Source organism: Cetorhinus maximus, chromosome 2, assembly GCF_964194155.1.
Source record: "Cetorhinus maximus chromosome 2, sCetMax3.hap1.1, whole genome shotgun sequence".
Lineage (NCBI taxonomy): Eukaryota > Metazoa > Chordata > Chondrichthyes > Lamniformes > Cetorhinidae > Cetorhinus > Cetorhinus maximus.
The window spans coordinates 137,124,611-137,144,927 of NC_135880.1; the positions used below are offsets into that span (position 1 = coordinate 137,124,611).

Consider the following 20,317-nt stretch of genomic DNA (forward strand, 5'->3'; position numbering starts at 1 on the left):
TTTTTTTTGGCTGTCCTGTCAGACTCTCGACGGAATGGTTGAGCATTTTTGGGGGCGTATATGCACAAGTGAACTTCGGAAAAACATGACAGCTTCATGAACACCTGGGTGAGGGGGAGCCTGAAACTCCAGGAGGTCCAGTATACCAGTACACTGTTCTCAGCTCTCAGCCGGCATGGTGCTATTGGAGGCAAACCGTGTAGAATTTCCAGAACCTTGCCATGGGAGAGGTGTAGGTGGGCTAGTGATCTGTCTGCAGCCCCCCCCACCCTCAACTTGAATTTCCCCCTCTCCTCGGAACAGGGTGGAATTGTGGCAGCATTGGGTCCCATCGTCCCATCTTATTCCCTGTTCTCCCCCATCTTCCCCAACCCCAACCCCCACCCCCATCCAGCGTTTGCACCAAAGATGAGGTGGAGACTATTGTGTTGTGATTTTGTTTCTTTGTTGCCAGAAATAATCCTAAAAATTTATGCTTTGTTCCTCCCCACAGGGTAACTCACTTCTTTTCATGCCCAATGTTCTCAAGGTGTATTTGGAAAATGGACAGACCAAAGCCTTTCGGTATGAGAAAAATACAACAGTGAAGGTAATGAAAACTTGCTGTGAGTTTTCCCCTTTGTTGATTTTGCCCAATGAAACCTCTATTGATTGATTTTTTGGATCTACCCATGGAAAAACAGAACAAAAATTCTCAGTGCAGTTGTCAATGAGTCTAGCGGGTGATAAAGTGTCTCACCTGTATCATTTATTCTGTTGCTGTTCAAGTAGCATCACTGACACAGAAGTAAGAAAGACATGGTGGTAGTGGTTTTTACTTCTATGCTCTCTGCTCCTTATTTACATGTAAACATAACTGAAAATCTAATGAGGGCCGTGCATTCTTGTCCACAAACCTTACTTCCAGTTGTCAGAATTTTTGGTCATGCTTTTCTGTTAACATTTAACATTGTAAATTGCTATGTCAACACTTCTATTCAACAACCACAATACTTTTACAGGTTGTGGCCATTAAGTGGTTCAATGGATATATTTCTCCCAAAAAAATGGAAATTAAAGACTCAGATTCCTTAACTGACCTTGGAAATTGCCACGGGCAATTTTATATACATAAATATCAATAATACTGAGTGTGAATTGGATTTATCATGCTGGTAAGGCTAGATTCACCAATTCTATCATCCCTTGGAGCACAGCTCTCCTTTGGGAGTATGAATGATATCTATGCATCTAGTGCATGAGTGGTTTCAAAATCAAGGAACTGGCAGTGTGATTGAAATTAGTTAGAACCATCTTTTGTTTCTTTACTTGTCCCATTACCATCCTGCTTTGCCTTGTGCCATCATCTTTTTAGTCTCTCATGCCCTCCAGCCCATCACAGACCATTTTTGTTCTTTCCTCCCACCTCTGCTTTTCCTACCACAGTACTCACTTAAAGCCTGTTACATCTCTAACTCCCTTCAGTTACGATGCAAGGTCATGGAGCTGAAACATTGACCAGGTATTTGCAGCCCCTCCTGCCCGGCAGGATATTATAGTCCCACCGAACTGAATGGAGATTTAAATGGCTCACCGCGTCCTTCGGGGGAAGACACACCATGGCGGGGCTGTAAAATCCTGGCATTGACTCTATTTTTCTCTCCACAAATGTTGCCTGAACTGCTGAGCATTTCCAGCATGTCCTATTTTTATTTCAGATTTCCAGCATCCACAGTGTTAATATTCTGACCTGCCCCTTATATTTAAATTGATTTTCTTTGGTAAATTAATATGATTTCCTAATGACATCAATGACAACAATTTACATTTATATAGTGTCTTTATTGTACTAGAACATCCCAAGATACTTCACAGGAAAATTATCAAACAAAATTTGACAACGAACCACAAAAGGAGATATTAGGGCGAGTGACAAAAGTATGGTCAAAAATGTAATTTTTAAGTCGTGTCTTAAAGGAGGAAAAAGAAGTAGAGAGGCGGAGAGGTTTAGGAAGGGAACATCAAGGAGGTAAAAGAGGCCAGAATTGGAAGAATGCGGATTTCTTGGAGGACTGTAGGGCTGAAGGAGGTTACAGAAATATGGAGGGGCGAAGCCATGGGGGGATTTGAAATCAAGCAAGAGAATTTTAAAATCGAGCAAATGTAGGCTAGAAAGCAGAGGGGTAAGAGGTGAACAGAAACTGGTGAGTTAGGATATCGGCAGCAGAGGTTAAGGTGAGTTTATGGCCTAAATTGTATACCCGCCTGCCGGCAGGTTTGTAGGTGGGGGGTTAGCGTGAAATAACACGGATGGGCTTCCTGCTGGGTTCCCTCCCACCCCAACCTCTGCAATTTTATGCTGGGAAGGGCGAGGCCCCAATTGAGACCTTTAAGTGGCCAATTATTGACCACTTAAGGGCCGTTTCCCACCCAGCCCCAATTTTTAGGCTGGCGGGAGGAGTTCCTGGGTATGGGGGAAGCCTGAAAATAACTGGGTTTAGGCCTCGGGTGGGAAGGGCCGGGTGGGGGGGTTGGTGCCCGAAGTTAAAAGGGGGCTTTTGATGGAGGGACACCCCCCCCCGCCAACTTTAAGGTCCGGTAGCCACTGGAATTCCCCCCCTAACCAGCCTCTCCCCCTACACCCCAATCCCCCACTGTCCGCCTCCCCAGTCCTCCTCTACCCTCCCCGCCCTGAGACCTCCAAAACTTACCTTTTCCTAGAATCCCTGGACTTAGACTTTGGGGACTGCAAGCAGTCCCAACCCCGTCCACTGCAGCTTCTGGTACTGCAAGGGCTAGAGAGCTGCCAGCCAATCTGATTGGCTGGCTGCTCTCTAAGGCGGGACTTCCTCCTGAGTGAGGGGTGGAAGTCCCGCCTGCAGCCAATTAACATTTGTTGAAGCGTGAAACGGCTACGAGGCTGGTACCGGTGGGGATGTGTTCCCTGCCAACCCTTTGGATGACGAGATGGGAAACCCCTCCATTCTAAAAATCCTGGCCTGTGTTAATGGAGGGTAGAAGATGGGAGGCTGGCCAGAAGTGCATTGGAATAGTCAAGCCTAGGGGTAACAAAGGCATGGACAAGGGTTTCAGCAGCAGATGAGCTGTGGAAGGGGCAGAGTCAGGCAAGATTACCGAGGTGGGTATAGGCAGTCTCAGTGATGACGCAGATATGTGGTCAGAAGTTTATCCCTGGGTTAAATCTGGTACCAATCTGCAAACATTTGGATGATCGCGAGGGGGAGAGATGGAGTTGGTGGTTAAAGAGCAGAGTTAATAGCAGGGACCTGAAGATAATGGCTTTATTTTATCCAATATTTAGTTAGCTGCATTTGCTGCCACTGCTGTGCATGCGCAGTTGCATGCTGATGACAGGCCTGGGTTATTGCCCGCCATTTTTATAGGGGGTAATGTGCAGCAGGAGGAGAGAATGTTGTGAATTTCTATCCTGGACTGACAGGGATGGATTTTGGAAACTCCTTTTACAGGAGGTGAGAAGGGAAGGATTTGCAGATGGGAAACTAAAATCTTTTCCATGCTGCAGTTGTGTTGGTCTGTGTTTCTAAACTCTACCTCACTATCCCAGTAATGTAAGTGAATTGTAGGTTGCTGTGAGTGTTAGACCATGGGCGGAATTGTCCCAGATTTGCACCAAGTGCGGTAGTGGGCAGGAAAAAGAATGTTTTACCCGCCGGCCACAATGGCAGCTTTTCACGCCGTATTATCCCAATCCTGGCTCATTAATCATGCATTCCCGGGAAACACGCCGGGTCACTGGCGGGCGGCCTCTCATCTGCCTGCCTCGCCATCACCTCGCTGCTTCCTCATGCTGGCATCTTGCATATTTAAAGTGTAGCTGTGTGCACACCTCTCAGTGCTTCCAGCCCACGACTGCTGCACTGAAGACATGGCCCGGAAAGGCAAGAAAACTGCAGCCCACTCCCGATTCAGTGACGCGTCCCTTGTACACCTTTTGAACGCCGTGGAGGCCCCCCACGTTGTCCTCTACCCCTGCTCAGGCCATAGGATGGGCAGCTACATCACTAATCTGGCTTGGGAGGTAGTGGCAGCAGTGGTCAGTGCCTATGCCCTGCAAAAGAGGATAGCCACCCAGTCAGCATAAGTCACTCTTCTCATTACTCTCAACTCACACACTCAAAAGCCCATCATACACCCACAGGGCCCACACTCACTGCCAGTTCAAGGGTCATCACCATTCACTCTCTCACACACACACCTTCATTGTCCTCATCCCATCCATGGGACCGCTCACCACCCACACATGCCAGGCATCCTTCTCATCTGGCCTGATACACTATCTCCATCTCTATCCATGCAGGACAAACTGGCACAAACAACAGGGGAAAATCGCAGACTGGTGGAGGAATGTCCGACATCAAGGTCCTCACAGACTTTGAAAATAGAGCCATCCAGCTGGCCAGCAAAGGTCCGGACTGGTCCTGTGCTGACGGTGAGGTCGGCGCTGCTCAACCAAGTGAGGATCCAGCAGTGCTACTTCCATCAGACTGCCATGCTGTGAGTGATGCGTGCTGTTTCACAGACCACTGCCATGCACTAATTATCTCCCCTTGCTTCCACAGGCACTCTGGGAAACAGCCGAGGGGGTCCACAACCCAGGCTCTCAACTCAAACCCCGAAGACACCTCAGAAGAGGAATCTGCTGAAACTCTCATTGAAGACCCGTCACAGCACTCACCCACACCCTCCACCAATGCAGAGACACACACCTCAGTGTGACCTAGCTTTAGAGTAGCCTTGGGGTCACAATCTGGTGAACACATCGCACTGTCTGATCCATAGCAGGCGGCGGCAGGGACTTCCCAGGTGCCTGGCACTCGGAGGACTGATGGGGGTCAGAAACCTGTTGAGTATGAGTCAGATGATGAGCCTCTGGACTCGGTCATGTCACAGTTGCTGGAGCTGCAAAGGCAAACTCAGGAACATCAGGAAGGGGTGTCCGCTGCACTCCTCAGATTGCAAGGCACGATGGAGGAGTCCTTCCGCATTCAGTCTGAGGTGATAGCGCTGGCATGCCAACACACCGAGGTCAACACTGGTAGGATGGCAGCCACCATGGAGATCTTGGTCCAGGACATCAGTCCTGCACTGCTGCGCAGGCTGAACTCCACCACTGATGCTGTAGTTGGCCTCCAACAATGTCAACGCGAGAGGGGTGCGGGGCAGCTCGATCTCACTCCAGTTTCCCTTTCTCCTCATTGAATCGGCCAGGGGCCCTCAGGCAACATAGGGAGGAGCACCAGCAGGTGCACACCCCGGGGCCCTCCATTCAGATGACTCCGGGAGTGTCCGGCCCATCTGAATCCCCTATTCCTGTGACTCCAGCAACTCCAGCTCCATAGGCTGAGGAGGGTGCCACTCCACACAGCAGGACCCTGAAAGCAGGCCGGGGACCTCCAGGTCTCGGCCTTCCAGAGGACAACTGTCAGAGACAGGGTGTAGCAGTCAGCAGGCTGCCCTCACCTTCTGGTGGATGTCGGGGGAATCCCCAAGACGTAGCGGCAGGGTTAGGAAGGTTAAGAAAATGTAGTTGCACAGCCTGGGCATGGTTGTTAATCACTTATACATAATGTTCATTATTGTGAATAAACTCCCAAGAATGTCTCCTTATCTATGGCTCCTTGTTCTGATGAGTAGTGTTTGTGTCACTCAGAGGCAAAACCTTGGTACCTGCACAATATAAGGACAGGTGTCTCAGTCCAGGGTCTCTTCCCTGTGCTTTGTGCAAACTTCCCAGCACACTGATGGTGTGCCTTCACTGTCACTGGACACATCAGTGATGCCTGAACCTTGATGGGACTTATCATTGCTGCCAGAATGTCCTGGGCCGGCGATACAGAGTTCCATCATTCTCCCTCTGTGTGCTCTCAGCACCTTTGAGGTGTGGCTGGACCCCCATCTCTTCAGCATCTGTGTCCGGTGACAGTGTGGTCCTGAAGGGTTTAGCTCATGAAGGATGTCATAGGATCAGGAGAGGTTAAAGTTTCCCCACTGCATGATATGACCCTGTTCACAGAGTGCAAGCAAGGTGCGTTAGCCAGACAGGAGTCAGACATTCACATAAGCTATGTGAGGATCTATGGAGTGTCCCCACTGCATGTCATCATCATCCTCTTGGAATGTAGGGACTATGGGAATCCGCTGCATCTCCATGACAGGAGCCTTATCACAGAGAGTATGTGTGCTGCCATCAGCCTGACAGGAGTCAGGTTCACAGGAATTCACAGGAGATAGGAGTTCACAGTTGCAATGTGAGGATCTATGGTGCCTCCTCACTGGATGTCGTCATCATCCTCCACGAACCTAGCAGCTATGGGAGCCTCCCGAGTGCGCCTGCCTCGCCTGGACAACACGATGGCCTCATCGTTGTCATCTTCGCCTTCAAGGACCTCCTCACCCTCATACCCGATGGCATCCTCCACATCAGAGGAGACGTCTAGCTCCTCCATGTCCTCCTCAGCCAGCTCCTCCCCCTGTTGCAGCGCCGAGTTGTAAAGGGCACAGCAGGTGATGACGATGCACGACACCCTCTGTGGACTATATTGCAGGGCTCCACCAGACCAGTCCAGGCACCGGAACCTCATTTTCAATGTTCCAATAGTTTGTTCCATCAAAGTGTGAGTTGCAGCCTGAGCCTCATTATACCTTCTCTGTGCTGCAGTCTGAGGCTGCTGCACGGGTGTCATCAGCCACGGCCTCTACAGGTAGCCCTTATCCTCGAGGAGCCAACCCTGCAGCCTCTGTGGACCCTGGAAGATGTCAGGGACCTGAGACCTACTGAGAACGTAGGAGTCATGGACACTCCCTGGAAATTGTGCGCAGACCTGCAGGATGTGTTTGTGGTGGTCGCACACCAGCCGTACATTCAGCGAATGGAAGCCCTTGCGGTTGATGTAGTTGACCCCATGTTGCCACAGGGATCTAAGCATCGCGTGAGTGTAGTCGATGGCACCCTGCACCTGTGGAAAACCTGAGATCTGGGCAAATCCCAGCAATCTTGCATCCTGGTTTTCCTGATCCCGGGTGAAGTGCACAAAGTTGTGTCCCTTCGTGAAGATGGCGTCCGTGACCTCATGGATGCATTTGTGAGAGATCCCACAGAGGTCACCTGTGGAGCCCTGGAAGGAGCCACTGGCATAAAAATTGAGCGCCGTAGTCACTTTCAAGGTCACTAGCAGTGGATGCCCTCTATGTCCCCCTGGCGCCAACTCCTGCAGCAGGTGGCAGATGTGACTGACCAATTCCCTATACCTGTGCTGTCTTCGGCGACACTGGTTCTCAGTTACCTGCAGGAATGCCAAGCGCCCTCTATAGATCCTGGGTCTAGCTAGACACCAACCAACGATGGCTCATTGTGTCTCTTCAGCAGTGTGCGCGAGAGCCCCAGCTGCAGCTTCTTCCTAAGGGTGGTGCTGCTCCCTCTGCCCAGCCAGGCACCTCCGTCATTTTCTTCCCCTTTGTCTCTGTGCTCTGTAAGCCGTCAGGCATACAGCTAGGTCACCAGGCTCCATGCTTCTGATGTACTCCTCCTGCAAGGTGAAGGAAGATATTCAAAGAACCTCTCTGAAGGCACCTTAATGCATCCCAGAGAGTGCTGGCCACCAGTTCGATGGCTAAAGTTTAATGCGCTGCATGGCTATCCGAAACTCCACCCACTTCTGCCCCACTCCACCTGACCAATTGGTGGCAGCTTTGCCCATTGGACTGCATGCTGTGCTCTCAGCTCAGGTGCAGGCATCCTACTAACCCGCAATGCAAGGCTGCACTGTTAGCTTGAACCATGGGGGAGACTGGTCCAAACCTGAATGGTGACATTGCAAGGGGCATGACTGCTCCATGGCCAGCTTTAGCAAGAAGATTGTACAACTTGCCCAGTCATTCAATTGTTCTGCAGTCCACTAAAATGCTCATTAGTTTGCAGTCTGTGCCCGAGAGGTGAAAAGCTTTGGAGCACTTGGTGGCACTTTCATGCATCTGCATTGCTTGAGTGGGCAGATAAGCTAGAGGCCTGACTCCAAGCATGTCAATGTAACTGTGCCTGAACTGTCTCAGCTGCAGAAGAATGGTCACTTTATACAAGGTTTTTCTAATGCGTGGCTGCTTCCCTCCATGCCCCACCACCAGCCTCCCCTCCGCACATGCTTTGTGCATTACCATCGCTGGAGTGCAGCCCTTGCCCCCCCACCAACTCACTCCAACCGCAGTGTAGCCCTTGCCCCCAACTCCCCAGACTTGCCCCAACTGCAGTGCAGCCCTTGCCCCTGCACCACACTGTCAGCCAGCCGGGAAAAAGTGACTTGCCTGTGCCCTTGCGTGAATATGTGGTGCCTCAAACTTGAGGAACATTTGGCGACCCTCACAAGTACTCCGCAACGTTACTGTGCACTCATCTCCGAGTTCCCCTCGCCAGGTGCACGCCTTATAAATGCTGTTGTGAAACACACGCCAAAGTGCTCGGATGATTCAGCGTGGGGGCTGATTCTGGCGAGCTGGGCTCATAATGTTATACAGGTTTATTACAATGAAGTTCCCAATGTGCAGCAGCGGGAAATGTGGCCCGCCATTGACGGGATTAATGCCATTGGTAGAGCGGATGGTTGCAAACTGGTTTCACGACGGCGTAAAACCGATCTTTGACCTTCCTGCAATATGGTCCGTTCACACCCGCCATGATCACTGGCACCAACGGGCATGGAAAATTCCACCCCACGTTGCCTTTCCTGATTCTTCCCCTTTCTGCTACTCAGTTCCAGGCTGCAGGCTCCAGCAGTGAAGTCATTGGATTTCTTCCCATGTGCAGACAGGTATTGGCAGCCACCTTGCACAGCCAAATTGCATTGAGAGGCGACACAGTGTATTTAGTTAGAGAAAATTTCTGCTCACCCAGTACCAGACCAGTCGTCTCGCAATTTAGGGACAGTGAAATGGTCAAGAGAGTTAGAAGGGAATTGCAGCTCAGTAACTTTTGGAGAATTTAATTAAGCCATAAACTGCAAGAGCAAAGATTGATTTAAACTATAGCCATCTGTTGAACTGTGAAATGAGCTAACATTGAGGCAACAACGGTGCCTACACATCAAAAGTATATCTTTGGCATTAAAGTGCTTTGGAACATCCTTTGGTCATGTAAGGTGCCATATAAATAATGTATCTTTCTTTAATGCACATGAACAATACACAAGTGCAGCCAAATCAGCCGAATAGCAAACAAAAAACATAACAAAGGTTATCTGTGTGGAGGGAGGCTTGTTGGTCAACATTTGATTTTTAATGTGACTTTGAAGGTAATGTCCAATGTCTTGTTAATTCACTGCATAAGTGGATGAAAGCATTTATCTACTAAGATAAAGCTTTTGAGTGGCAAAATTCTGCAGTGAACTCAATCCTGTCAAGATTCACATATAATAACTGACATAAACCAATTCCAAAAATGCTCTTCCAATTTTGCAAGATAACGCATCCAGCGATTAAGAAAAGCTTTCAAGAGCTTTTAGGCACTGACAGAAAAGGATAGATGATGGATATCAGGAAAGGAAAGCAAGAATTAGTGTCTATTAATCACAATATACTTTTTACTGACAGATGAGAGAGACAAATGTGTAGATCCATTAAAGGCCAGGACTGTGGGTGCTGCATTGGACAGTGGATAGAGAAAAGGGTGCAGACAGTGGAGAGAACGGAGGGGTTTGGACAGTGGACAGATCAGGGAGTTCAGACAGTGGATAGAGCAGGTTGTTCAGACAGTGGATAGATAAGGGTGTTCAGACAGTGGATAGAGCAGGGAGTTCAGACAGTGGATAGAGCAGGGTGTTCAGACAGTGGATAAGCAGGGTTTTCAGACAGTGGATAAGCAGGGTTTTCAGACAGTGGATAGAGCAGGGTGTTCAGACAGTGGATAGAGCAGGGCGTTCAGACAGTGGATAGAGCAGGGTGTTCAGACAGTGGATAGAGCAGGGCGTTCAGACAGTGGATAAAGCAGGGTGTTCAGACAGTGGATAGAGTAGGAGGTTCAGACAGTGGATAGGGCAAAGCGTTTAGACAGTGGGTTTGGATGGTGGGTGGGGCAGGGTTTCATTCAGGGGTTAGAGCAGGGTGATTGGACAATGGATGAAGTGGATATTTTGGACAGTGGATAGATCAGGCGGTTTGGACAGTGGATAGAGCAGGGGGCTCGGACAGTGGGTGGAGCAGGGGGTTCAGACAGTGGGTGGAGCAGGGGGTTCAGACACTGGGTGGAGCAAGGGGTTCAGACACTGGGTGGAGCAGGGGGTTCGGACACTGGGTGGAGCAGGGGGTTCAGACACTGGGTAGAGCAGGGGGTTCAGACACTGGGTGGAGCAGGGGGTTCGGACACTGGGTGGAACAGGGCGTTCAGACACTGTGTGGAGCAGGGGGTTCAGACACTGGGTAGAGCAAGGGGTTCAGACACTGGGTGGAGCAGGGGGTTCGGACACTGGGTGGAGCAGGGGGTTCAGACAGTTGGTGGAGCAGTGGGTTCGGACACTGGGTGGAGCAGGGGGTTTGGACACTGGGTGGAGCAGGGGGTTCAGACAGTGGGTGGAGCAGGGGGATTGGACAGTGGGTGGAGCAGGGGGATTGGACAGTGGGTGGAGCAGGGGGATTGGACAGTGGGTGGAGCAGGGGGTTTGGATAGTGGGTGGAGCAGGGGGTTTGGACAGTGGGTGGAGCAGGGGGTTTGGACAGTGGGTGGAGCAGGGGGTTTGGACAGTGGGTGGAGCAGGGGGTTTGGACAGTGGGTGGTGCAGGGGGTTTGGACAGTGGGTGGTGCAGGGGGTTTGGACAGTGGGTGGAGCAGGGGGTTTGGACAGTGGGTGGAGCAGGGGGTTTGGACAGTGGGTGGTGCAGGGGGTTTGGACAGTGGGTGGAGCAGGGGGTTTGGACAGTGGGTGGAGCAGGGGGTTTGGATAGTGGGTGGAGCAGGGGGTTTGGACAGTGGGTGGAGCAGGGGGATTGGACAGTGGGTGGAGCAGGGGGTTTGGACAGCGGGTGGAGCAGGGGGTTTGGACAGTGGGTGGAGCAGGGGGTTTGGACAGTGGGTGGTGCAGGGGGATTGGACAGTGGGTGGAGCAGGGGGTTTGGACAGTGGATGGAGTGGGTGGTTTGGTCAGTGGTTAGAGCAGGGGGTTTGGACTGTGGGTAGAGCAGGGGATTCAGACAATGTATGAAGCAGGGGGTTTGGACTGTGGGTAGAGCAGGGGATTCAGACAGTGTATGAAGCAGGGGGTTTGGACTGTGGGTAGAGCAGGGGATTCAGACAGTGTATGAAGCAGGGGGTTTGGACAATGGGTGGAGCAAGAGGTTTGGACAGTGGGTGGAGCAGGTGGTTCGGGCAGTCGATAGAGCAGGGGGTTTGGGCAGTGGATAGCAGGGGGCTCAGATAGCTGGCACAGTAAATAGTGTAGACTGTAGATAGAACAGGAGCTGCAGGCTGTGGATATTGCAGTGGGTCAGACAGTGGGTAGAGTAGGATGTTAAGGATATTTTAGGACCCTATTTCTGTCTTTTTATTTCTGCAAAGTTTACATTGGCCTGGGAGTCGTCTTATAAAGGAGCAGTGCTGTGTGAATGCCAACTACTGATGGATAACTGTGGCATGAGTCCTCAAGTGGGTCCCATGGAAAATTACAAAGGCAATAAGAAATGAATTTCACCCTTTCCTTCTTTAATTGACAGGATATCATCCTAACCCTGAAGTCAAAGCTATCCATCCGCTGTATAGAGCATTTTGCCCTTGCTTTGAAGGAACGATACAGTTTCACCAAGATCTACCTCTTACATGACGATGAGATCATTGAGCAGGTATGATGAGGATTCTGTGCATTGAAGATGTTAGGGGATGATAGTCACGAGAGTTTGCAAACTCACAAGTGGAGAATTGAAGTTATCCACTTCTACTGAGTGAAACTCTTAGCCACTCAGTATATCTGTCTTTGGTATTACTTAACATTGGTCTGCTGATGATTTCATCAAGTCTGGCATATTTGAAATGTCATTTCTCCTGCAGCAGCCTGGGGAAAGGTTCCAGAGATGGAGGCATTGTAAGTGAAGACTGTATAAAAGCAGCATCTCTTGTCTTTATCGAAATCAGGTGCGGTATTGAAATCTCATGTTCCTGATCAATTTCAGACTACATAGGATATACAGCACAGAAACCGGCCAGTTGGCCCAACCAATGCATGCTGTTGTTTATGTTCCACTTGAGGCACCTCCAATCTTTTCTCATCTAAATGTATCATCTTAACCCTCCATTACCTCCTCACTTATAGCTTGCCCTAAATGCACCTATTCTATTCACTTCAATTTCCCTGTGGTAGTGCGTTCAGTTGTCAGATTGTTTTGTGTCTCACTCAGAGATCTGGGGGCTTGTGTGGTTTAATGTAAACTGTTGACTGTTAACACACAACTATATACATAGCTCCAAGGTATAACCCTAACAAGGTGCTATCTTCATGTTTACTTCTACACACAGTCTATTATCATACCTACATCACATTGTGGGTGGTACTGTTCTCCAGTCCCACATTAATGCTTGCAATGCTGAATACCCACATTCCACATTCTTTGGCTGAAGAAGGTTCTTCTGAATTTCCTATTTGATTCCTTGTATTGATGGGAGAGGAAACATTTTCTCTGTATCCACTCTTTCAAAACCTTTCATAATTTTAAAGACCTCTAGCAGGACACCCCTCAGCCTTTTTTCAAGAGAAAAGAGACCCAGCCTGTCAATCCTTTCCTGATCTGTATACCCACACATTTCTGGTATCCTTGTAAATCTTCTCTGCACCCTCTCCCGTGCCTCTATACCTTTTTTATAATATGGCGACCAGAACTGCACTCTTTAAGTATGGTCGAACCTAGGTTTGATAAAGGTTTAACATAACATCCGTACTTTTCAATTCTATTTCTCTAGAAATAAAGCCTAGTGCTTAGATTTTTTTTCATGGCCTTGCTAACCTGTGGCCCAACTTTTAGTGATTGGTGTATTTGTACTCTGAAATCCCTCTGTTCCTCTACCCCACTTAGACTTGCATCTTCCAAGTAATAAGTGATTTCCCCATTCTTCTCACCTAAATGTACTACCTCACATTTATCTGTGTTGAACTTCATTTGCCAATTATTTGCCCATTCTGGAAGTTTATTAATGTCCCCCTGTAATTTGCTGCAGTCTTTCTTCTCTCCTCAGTATTAACTATTCCACCCCCCCACCCACCCTGCCCCCCAAAATTTGGCATTATCAGTGAATTTAGAAATTATGTTTTTGATTCCAAATTCCAAATCGTTAAATTGTGAATAGCAGTGACCCCAGCACTGATCCTCGTGGAACACCACTCCCCACCTTCTGCCAAATAATTACCCTTTACTCCCACTCTCTGCTTTCTGTCCTGAAGCCAGATAGCGATCCATTCTGCCACTTGTCCCGACTCCACATTCTCTGGCCTCAAAAAGTTCAGTAAGGTTGGTCATGCAAGATTTTCCCCGTTGAAATCTGTGCTGACAATATTATATTTTTTAGATGTTCTTCTATTCTCTCCTTTCGTAAGGGATTCCATTATTTACCCTCCTACTGATGTTAAACTGATTGGTTTATAAGTCCCAGACATGTTCTGCTCCCCTTCTTAAATCTAGGGATTACATTCGCTATCCATCATCCTCCACAACTATACCTTTTTCTAAAGAATTATTAAATATGAGTAGTAGTACCTCTGCTGTCTCTTTACTAGATTCTTTTAAAATATATGGATGCAATCCATCTAGCGCCAGGACTTTTACCCTCTTCGAGTCAGTTTATTTGATACATCCCCCTTTTTTTAAATTTTAAGTGCACTTATTTTATTGGTTATCTCATTATCCAAAATCATATCTACCCGATATATCTCCCTTGTAAATAGCAAAGCAAAATGATTATTTAATATTTTTGTAATCTCTCTATCCTTATCTGTATTATTTTGTCTATCCCTTAATGGTCCTAATCCTTTTTTTATTGATGTGCCTATGAAATATTTTAACACTTTGTTTTATGTACTTTGGCAATTTAAATTCATTGTTCCCTTTTGCCTTCCTAATTGTTTTTTGACTCCTCTCCTAAACTCCTTGTATTCTCTCTTACCCTGTACACCTCTGCTGCCAATGTACTTAATGGGTGCCTCCTTTCTTTACCCTTAATTGTCCCCTTATATCTTTATTCATTCGGTGAGACCCACTAGTGTTATGTTTGTTTTTCCCTTTTAGCGGAATATATTTTTCCTGTTCTCTGTTGAACACCATTTCAAATGTTTCCCATTGTTGTTCTATATTGTTGTCTGCCAATATAGTTGCCCATTTTATTTTCACAAGTTCAGTTCTCAGTTCCTCAATCAACTTTTCCCCAATTATCAACTTGCATTAGAGTAACTTAATTCATCAGCACATTTAACAAGATGCCATTTACTGTGTGTTGCAATCATTTCTATAGGTATGTAAACAGGAAGAGATTAGTGAAAGTAGGTGTGGGAAGAGACAGCTGAAATTAGAAGAGGGAATAACGAACTGGCAGAGACGTTAAACATAAACATTCACAATAGAAAACAGAAAAAACATTCCGGAAATAATGGGGAACCAAGGGTCCAGCAGGAATGAGGAACTTAAGGTAATCAGCCTGAGTAAAGAAATAGCACTGGAGAAATTAATGAAACTAAGTGGTGACAGATTTCATGGAATGGACAAACTTGCATCCTTGGGTTTTAAAAGGGTAGCTGCAGAGATAGTGGATGGATTGGTTTTGATCTTCCAGAATTCCTTAGATTCTAGAACAGTTCCCAAGGATTGGAAGGTAGCAAAGATAACCCTGTTATTTAAGAAGGGAGGAAGAGAGAAAACAGAGAACTGTAGGCTAGTCAGCCTAACATCAGTAAAAGGTTAAATGGTAGAATTTATTATTAGGGACATGATAACAGGGCATTTAGAAAATCATAATATGATCAAGCAGAGTCATCGCGGATTTATAAAAGGAAAATCATGTTTGCCTAATCTATTAGGGATTTTTGAGGATCTAACATGTAGGATAAATAAGGGAGAACCAGTGGATTAAGGGGAGAATTTTGTCCCCGTCGGGCAGGCCGGTCGGGAGCGGGCATGGGCAGGGGTGGGCGCGGAGCTGATCACTGCCCACGATCAGCTGTATGCCACCATTTTGCGTGGGCAGGCCAATTAAGGCCCACCCAACATGACGCACGCCCCGAAGTGCTCAGCGCTATCTGTGTGGGTGGGGGGGTGGAGGGAGAGTCAGGTTCTGCGCATGCGTGTGAAAGAGCGCAGAAATCTCCCTGAGGCACAGAGTTGCCTCAGGGATATTAATTTCATAATGCAAATTTCAAATAAAGAAGCTAAAAAATCATTTACACATGTCCCCTAATGTGACGCTGTCACATGAGCTGGGACATGTTTTTCAAACATTCCAAAAATATTTATTAATGTTATAAACCCTTCAAGAACCCTCATCCCACCCGTGGATGAGGTTTCATGAAAAATGCAAAGACCGCCTGGGCTCTTCACCTGTCCACCAACCTTAAGGTTGGACAGGCAGCTTTCTCAATTAGCTTAATTGTTTGACTAATGGCCTTAACAGGCCTTTGACAGTTCAGCGGGTACTCAGCCGACTCCGGTGTGTGCCTGCCGAACGGAAAATCAGAATGACGTACAGTGACATCAGGACATATGCCTGACGTCACCGCACGTAATTTTACCAGTCGGCATGCAGGGCCCACCCCCGCATGCCGAACAGAAGATTCTGTCCTAAGGGTTTTTGGATTTTCAGAAAGCATCACTAAGTTGCCACACATGAGGTTATTACATAAAATTAGGACTCATGTGATTGGGGGATAATATATTAATCTGGACTGAGGATGGGTTAATGGGCAGAAAACAGTGAGTAGGAATAAACATAATATTTTTCGGTTGACAGGCCGTAACTAGTGGAGTACAACAAGGATAAAATCTTGGGCCTCATCTATTTCCAATCAATATTAATGACTTGGATGAGGCAATTGAGTGTAACAAATACAAGTTTGCTGATGATACAAAATTAGATGGGAAAGTTCATGATGTGGAGGACTGAAAGAGGCTGCAGAGAAATAAGATAGGGTGAGTGGACAAGAACATTGGATCCAATCTGATGAAGTTATCCACTTTGGTAGGAAAAATAAAAGAAGCAGAATATTTCTTGAAACTGGAAATGTTTACATTCAAAGGGATCTCGGTCTCCTTGTACATAAATCACAGAAAGTTGACCTGCAGGTATCACAAGCAATTAGGAAGACAAATGGTACGTTAGCTTTTGTTACAAAAGGATTAGAGTATAAGAGTAAACAAGTCTTACAATAATTATACAGGGCATTGGTGAGGCCACACCTGGGGAACTGTGTGCAGCTTTGGTGTCCTTGCCTAAAGAAGGATATACTTGGGAGTGCAATCAGTCATTAGATCGGCTTCTGGAATGAGAAGATTGTCCTATGAGGAGAGATTGAATAGATTAGACCTATGTTCCCTGGAGTTTAGAAGAATGAGAGGTGATCTGATTAAAACTATGACATTTTTAAGGAGTTGAAAAGGTAGATGCTGATAAAATGATTCCCCTGGCTGGTGAATCAAGAACACAGTCACAGTCTCAGAATAAGGGATTGCCCAACTCGGACTGAGAGAAGAGAAATTTCTTCACGCAATGAGTTGTCAATCTTTGGAATTCTCTACTCTGGAACTGTGGATGCTGAGTCGTTGAGTTCCTTTCAAAACAGAGGTTGATAGATTCTGGATACTAAGAGAATTAAGGGACATGGGGATGGTGTGGGAAGGTGGAGTTAAGGTAGGAGATCAGTCAGGATCCCTGTTGAATGGCAGAGGGGGCTCTAAGAACCAAATGGCCTTCTCTAATTCCTATTTCTAATGTTCTTATGTTTAATCTGTTCAACTGCAAAATGTGCGTGCAGACTGATTCAAATTTGAAAGTACAGTGTTTTTTGGAAGTCTACTAAAAATGGTGTTGAATCTAAAATAATTAAAAAACACTCAATATCAAGGGGATCTGGGCCTCCAATGAAAAAGGGAAGCCTGCTAGGCTGATATCAACAAATTTACCCAGGAATGAGGCCCTCCTCCTGACCTCAACATCATCCAATGAAAGAATACTTCTTGTTAAAACATAAGTTGAAAGAAAATGATTTATTAATTATTTCCAAGATGCGACAATAATAAATTAATTACCGATCTAAATGTTTTCTATTCTTGCCACAGGTAGTTCAGAAGCGAGAACCCCGTGACTATAGGTGTCTCTTCAGGGTGTGTTTCCTGCCAAGAGATCCACTTGTGCTTTTACAAGATGATCCAGTTGCCTTTGAATACCTCTACTTACAGGTATCTGTTTCACTTGAAGGATCGGGAGGCGATGGCGTAGTGGTATTGTCACTGGACTAGTAACCTAGAGACCCAGGGTAATGCTCTGGGGACCCAGGTTTGAATCTCACCACCCCCCGGGATGGACCCGGGGTTCCATCTACCCACAGATGATGGAATTTGAATTCAATAAAAACCTGGAATTAAAAGTCTAATGATAACCGTGTCGATTGTTGTAAAAACCCATCTGGCTCACTAATGCCCTTTAGGGAAGGAGATCTTCTGACCTACAAGTGACTCCAGACCCACAGCAAGGTGGTTTACTCTTAATTGCCCTCTGAAATGGCCTAGCAAGCCACTCAGTTGTATCAAACCACTACAAAGCCTCAAAAAAAGAATGAAACCGGACAGACCACCCATCATTGACCTAAGCACTGGAAACAACAACGGCAAACTCAGCCCTGTTGACCCTGCAAAGTCCTCCTTACTAACATTTGGGGGCTAGTGCCAAAAGTGGGAGAACTGTCTCACAGACTAGTCAAACAACAGCCTGACATAGTCATCCTCATGAATCATATCTTACAGATAATGTCCCAGACACCACCATCACCATCCCTGTCCCACCAACAGGACAGACCCAGCAGAGGAGGCAGCACAGTGGTATACAGTCGGGAGGGAGCTGCCCTGGGAGTCCTCAACATCAACTTTGGATCTCGTGGAGTCTCGTGGCATTAGGTCAAACATGGGCAAGGAAACCTCCTGCTGATTACCACGTACCTCCCTCAGCTGATGAATCAGTGCCCTTCCAAGTCCTCCACGTTGCACACTGAGGGTGGCAAGGGTGCAGAATGTATTCTGGGTGGGGGACCTCAATGTCTATCACTAAGAGTGGCTTGGTAGTACCACTACTGACTGGGCTGGCCAAGTCCTAAAGGACATAGCTGCTAGACTGGGTCTGCGGCAGGTGGTGAGGGATCCAACAAGAGAGAAAAACATACTTGACCTCATCCAATCTGCCTGCCGCAGATGCATCTGTCCATGACAATATTAGCAGGAGTGACCACCACCCAGTCATTGTAGAGACGGCATGCCGCTTTCACATTGAGGATACCCTCCATCGTGTTGTGTGGCGCTACAACCGTGCTAAATGGGATAGGCTTCGAACAAATTTAGCAACTCAAGATTGGGCGTACATGAGGCACTGTGGGCCATCAGCAGCAGCAGAATTGTACTCAACCACAATCTGTAACCTCATGGCCCGGCATATCCCCCACTCTACCATTACCATCAAGACAGGGGATCAGTCTTGGTTCAATGAAGAGTGCAGAGGGCATGCCAGGAGCAGCACCAGGCATACCTAAAAATAAGGTGTCAACCTGATGAAGCTATAAGATAGGGCTACTTGCATGTCAAACAACATAAGCAGCAAGTGATAGACAGAGCTAAATGATCCCACAACCAACGGATCAGATCTAAGCTCTGCAGTCCTGCCACATCCAGCCGCGAATGGTGGTGGATAATTAAACAACTCACTGGAGGAGGAGGCTCCACAAATATCCCCATCCTCAATGATGGGGGAGACCAGCACATCATTGCAAAAGATAAGGCTGAAGCATTTGCTACAATCTTCAGCCAGAAGTGTGAGTGGATGATCCATCTCGGCCTCCTCCGGAGATCCCCAGCATCACAGATGCCAGTCTTCAGCCAATTCAACTCACTCCACATGATATCAAGAAAAGGCAGAAGGCACTGGATATTGCAAAGGCTATGGGCCCTGACAACATTCCGGCAATAGTACTGAAGACTTGTGCTCTAGAACTTGCCGCGCTCCTAGCCAAGCTACAACACTGGCATCTACCCTGCTATGTTGCAAATTGCCCAGGTATGTCCTGTACACAAAAAGCAGGACAAATCCAACCTGGCCAATTACTGCTCCATCAGTCTACTCTCGATCATCAGTAAAGTGATGGAAGGGGTCATCAACAGTGCTATCAAGCAGCACTTGCTTAGCAATAACCTGCTCACTGATGCCCAGTTTGGGTTCTGCCAGGGCCACTCAGCTCCTAACCTCATTACAGCCTTGGTTCAAACATGAACAGAAGAGCTGAACTCCTGAGATGAGGTGAGAGTGACTGCCCTTGACCTCATGGCTGCATTTGACTGAGTGTGGCACCAAGGAACCCTGGCAAAACTGGAGTAAATGGGAATCAGGGGGAAAACTCTCCGCTGGTTGGAGTCATACCTAGCACAAAGGAAGATGGTTGTGGTTGTTGGAGGTCAGTCACCTCAGCTCCAGGACATCACTGCAGGAGTTCCTCAGGGTAGTGTCCTCAGCCCAACCATCTTCAGCTGCTTCATCAATGACCATCCTTCTATCATAAGGTCAGAAGTGGGGATGTTCGCTGAAGATTGCACAATGTTCAGCACCATTCGTGACTCCTCAGATAATGAAGCAATCCATGTCCAAATACAGCAAGACCTGGACAATACCCAGGCTTGGGCTGAGAAGTGGCAAGTAACATTCATGCCACACAAGTGTCAGGAAATGACCATCTTCAACAAGAGAGAATCTAACCATCGCCCCTTAACATTCAATGGCATTACCATCACTGAATCCCACACTAATAACATCCTGGGGGTTACCATTGACCAGAAACTGAACTGGATTAGCCATATAAATACTGTGGCTACAACAGCTGGTCAGAGGCTAGGAATCCTGTGGTGAGTAACTCACCTCCTGACTCCCCAAAGCCTGTCCACCATCTACAAGGCACAAGTCAGAAATGTGATGGAATACTCCCCACTTGCCTGGATGAGTGCAGCTCCCACAGCATTCAAGAATCTTGACACCATCCAGGACAAAGCAGCCCGCTCGATTGGAACCCATCCACAAACATTCACTTCCTTCACCACT

At 47.5% G+C, this 20,317-nt stretch overlaps 1 protein-coding gene across 1 annotated transcript in view; it reads left to right on the plus strand.

The window, feature by feature from the left end:
- The window catches only part of frmpd1a (FERM and PDZ domain containing 1a), a 105,683-nt gene that overhangs the window by 39,636 nt on the left and 45,730 nt on the right, over positions 1–20,317 (plus strand). Inside the window, exons 6-8 of the mRNA XM_078559477.1 lie at positions 494–589; positions 11,713–11,838; positions 17,305–17,424. Of these exons, the coding sequence (XP_078415603.1) occupies positions 494–589; positions 11,713–11,838; positions 17,305–17,424 (342 nt within the window). The remainder of the gene's footprint in view (positions 1–493; positions 590–11,712; positions 11,839–17,304; positions 17,425–20,317) is intronic.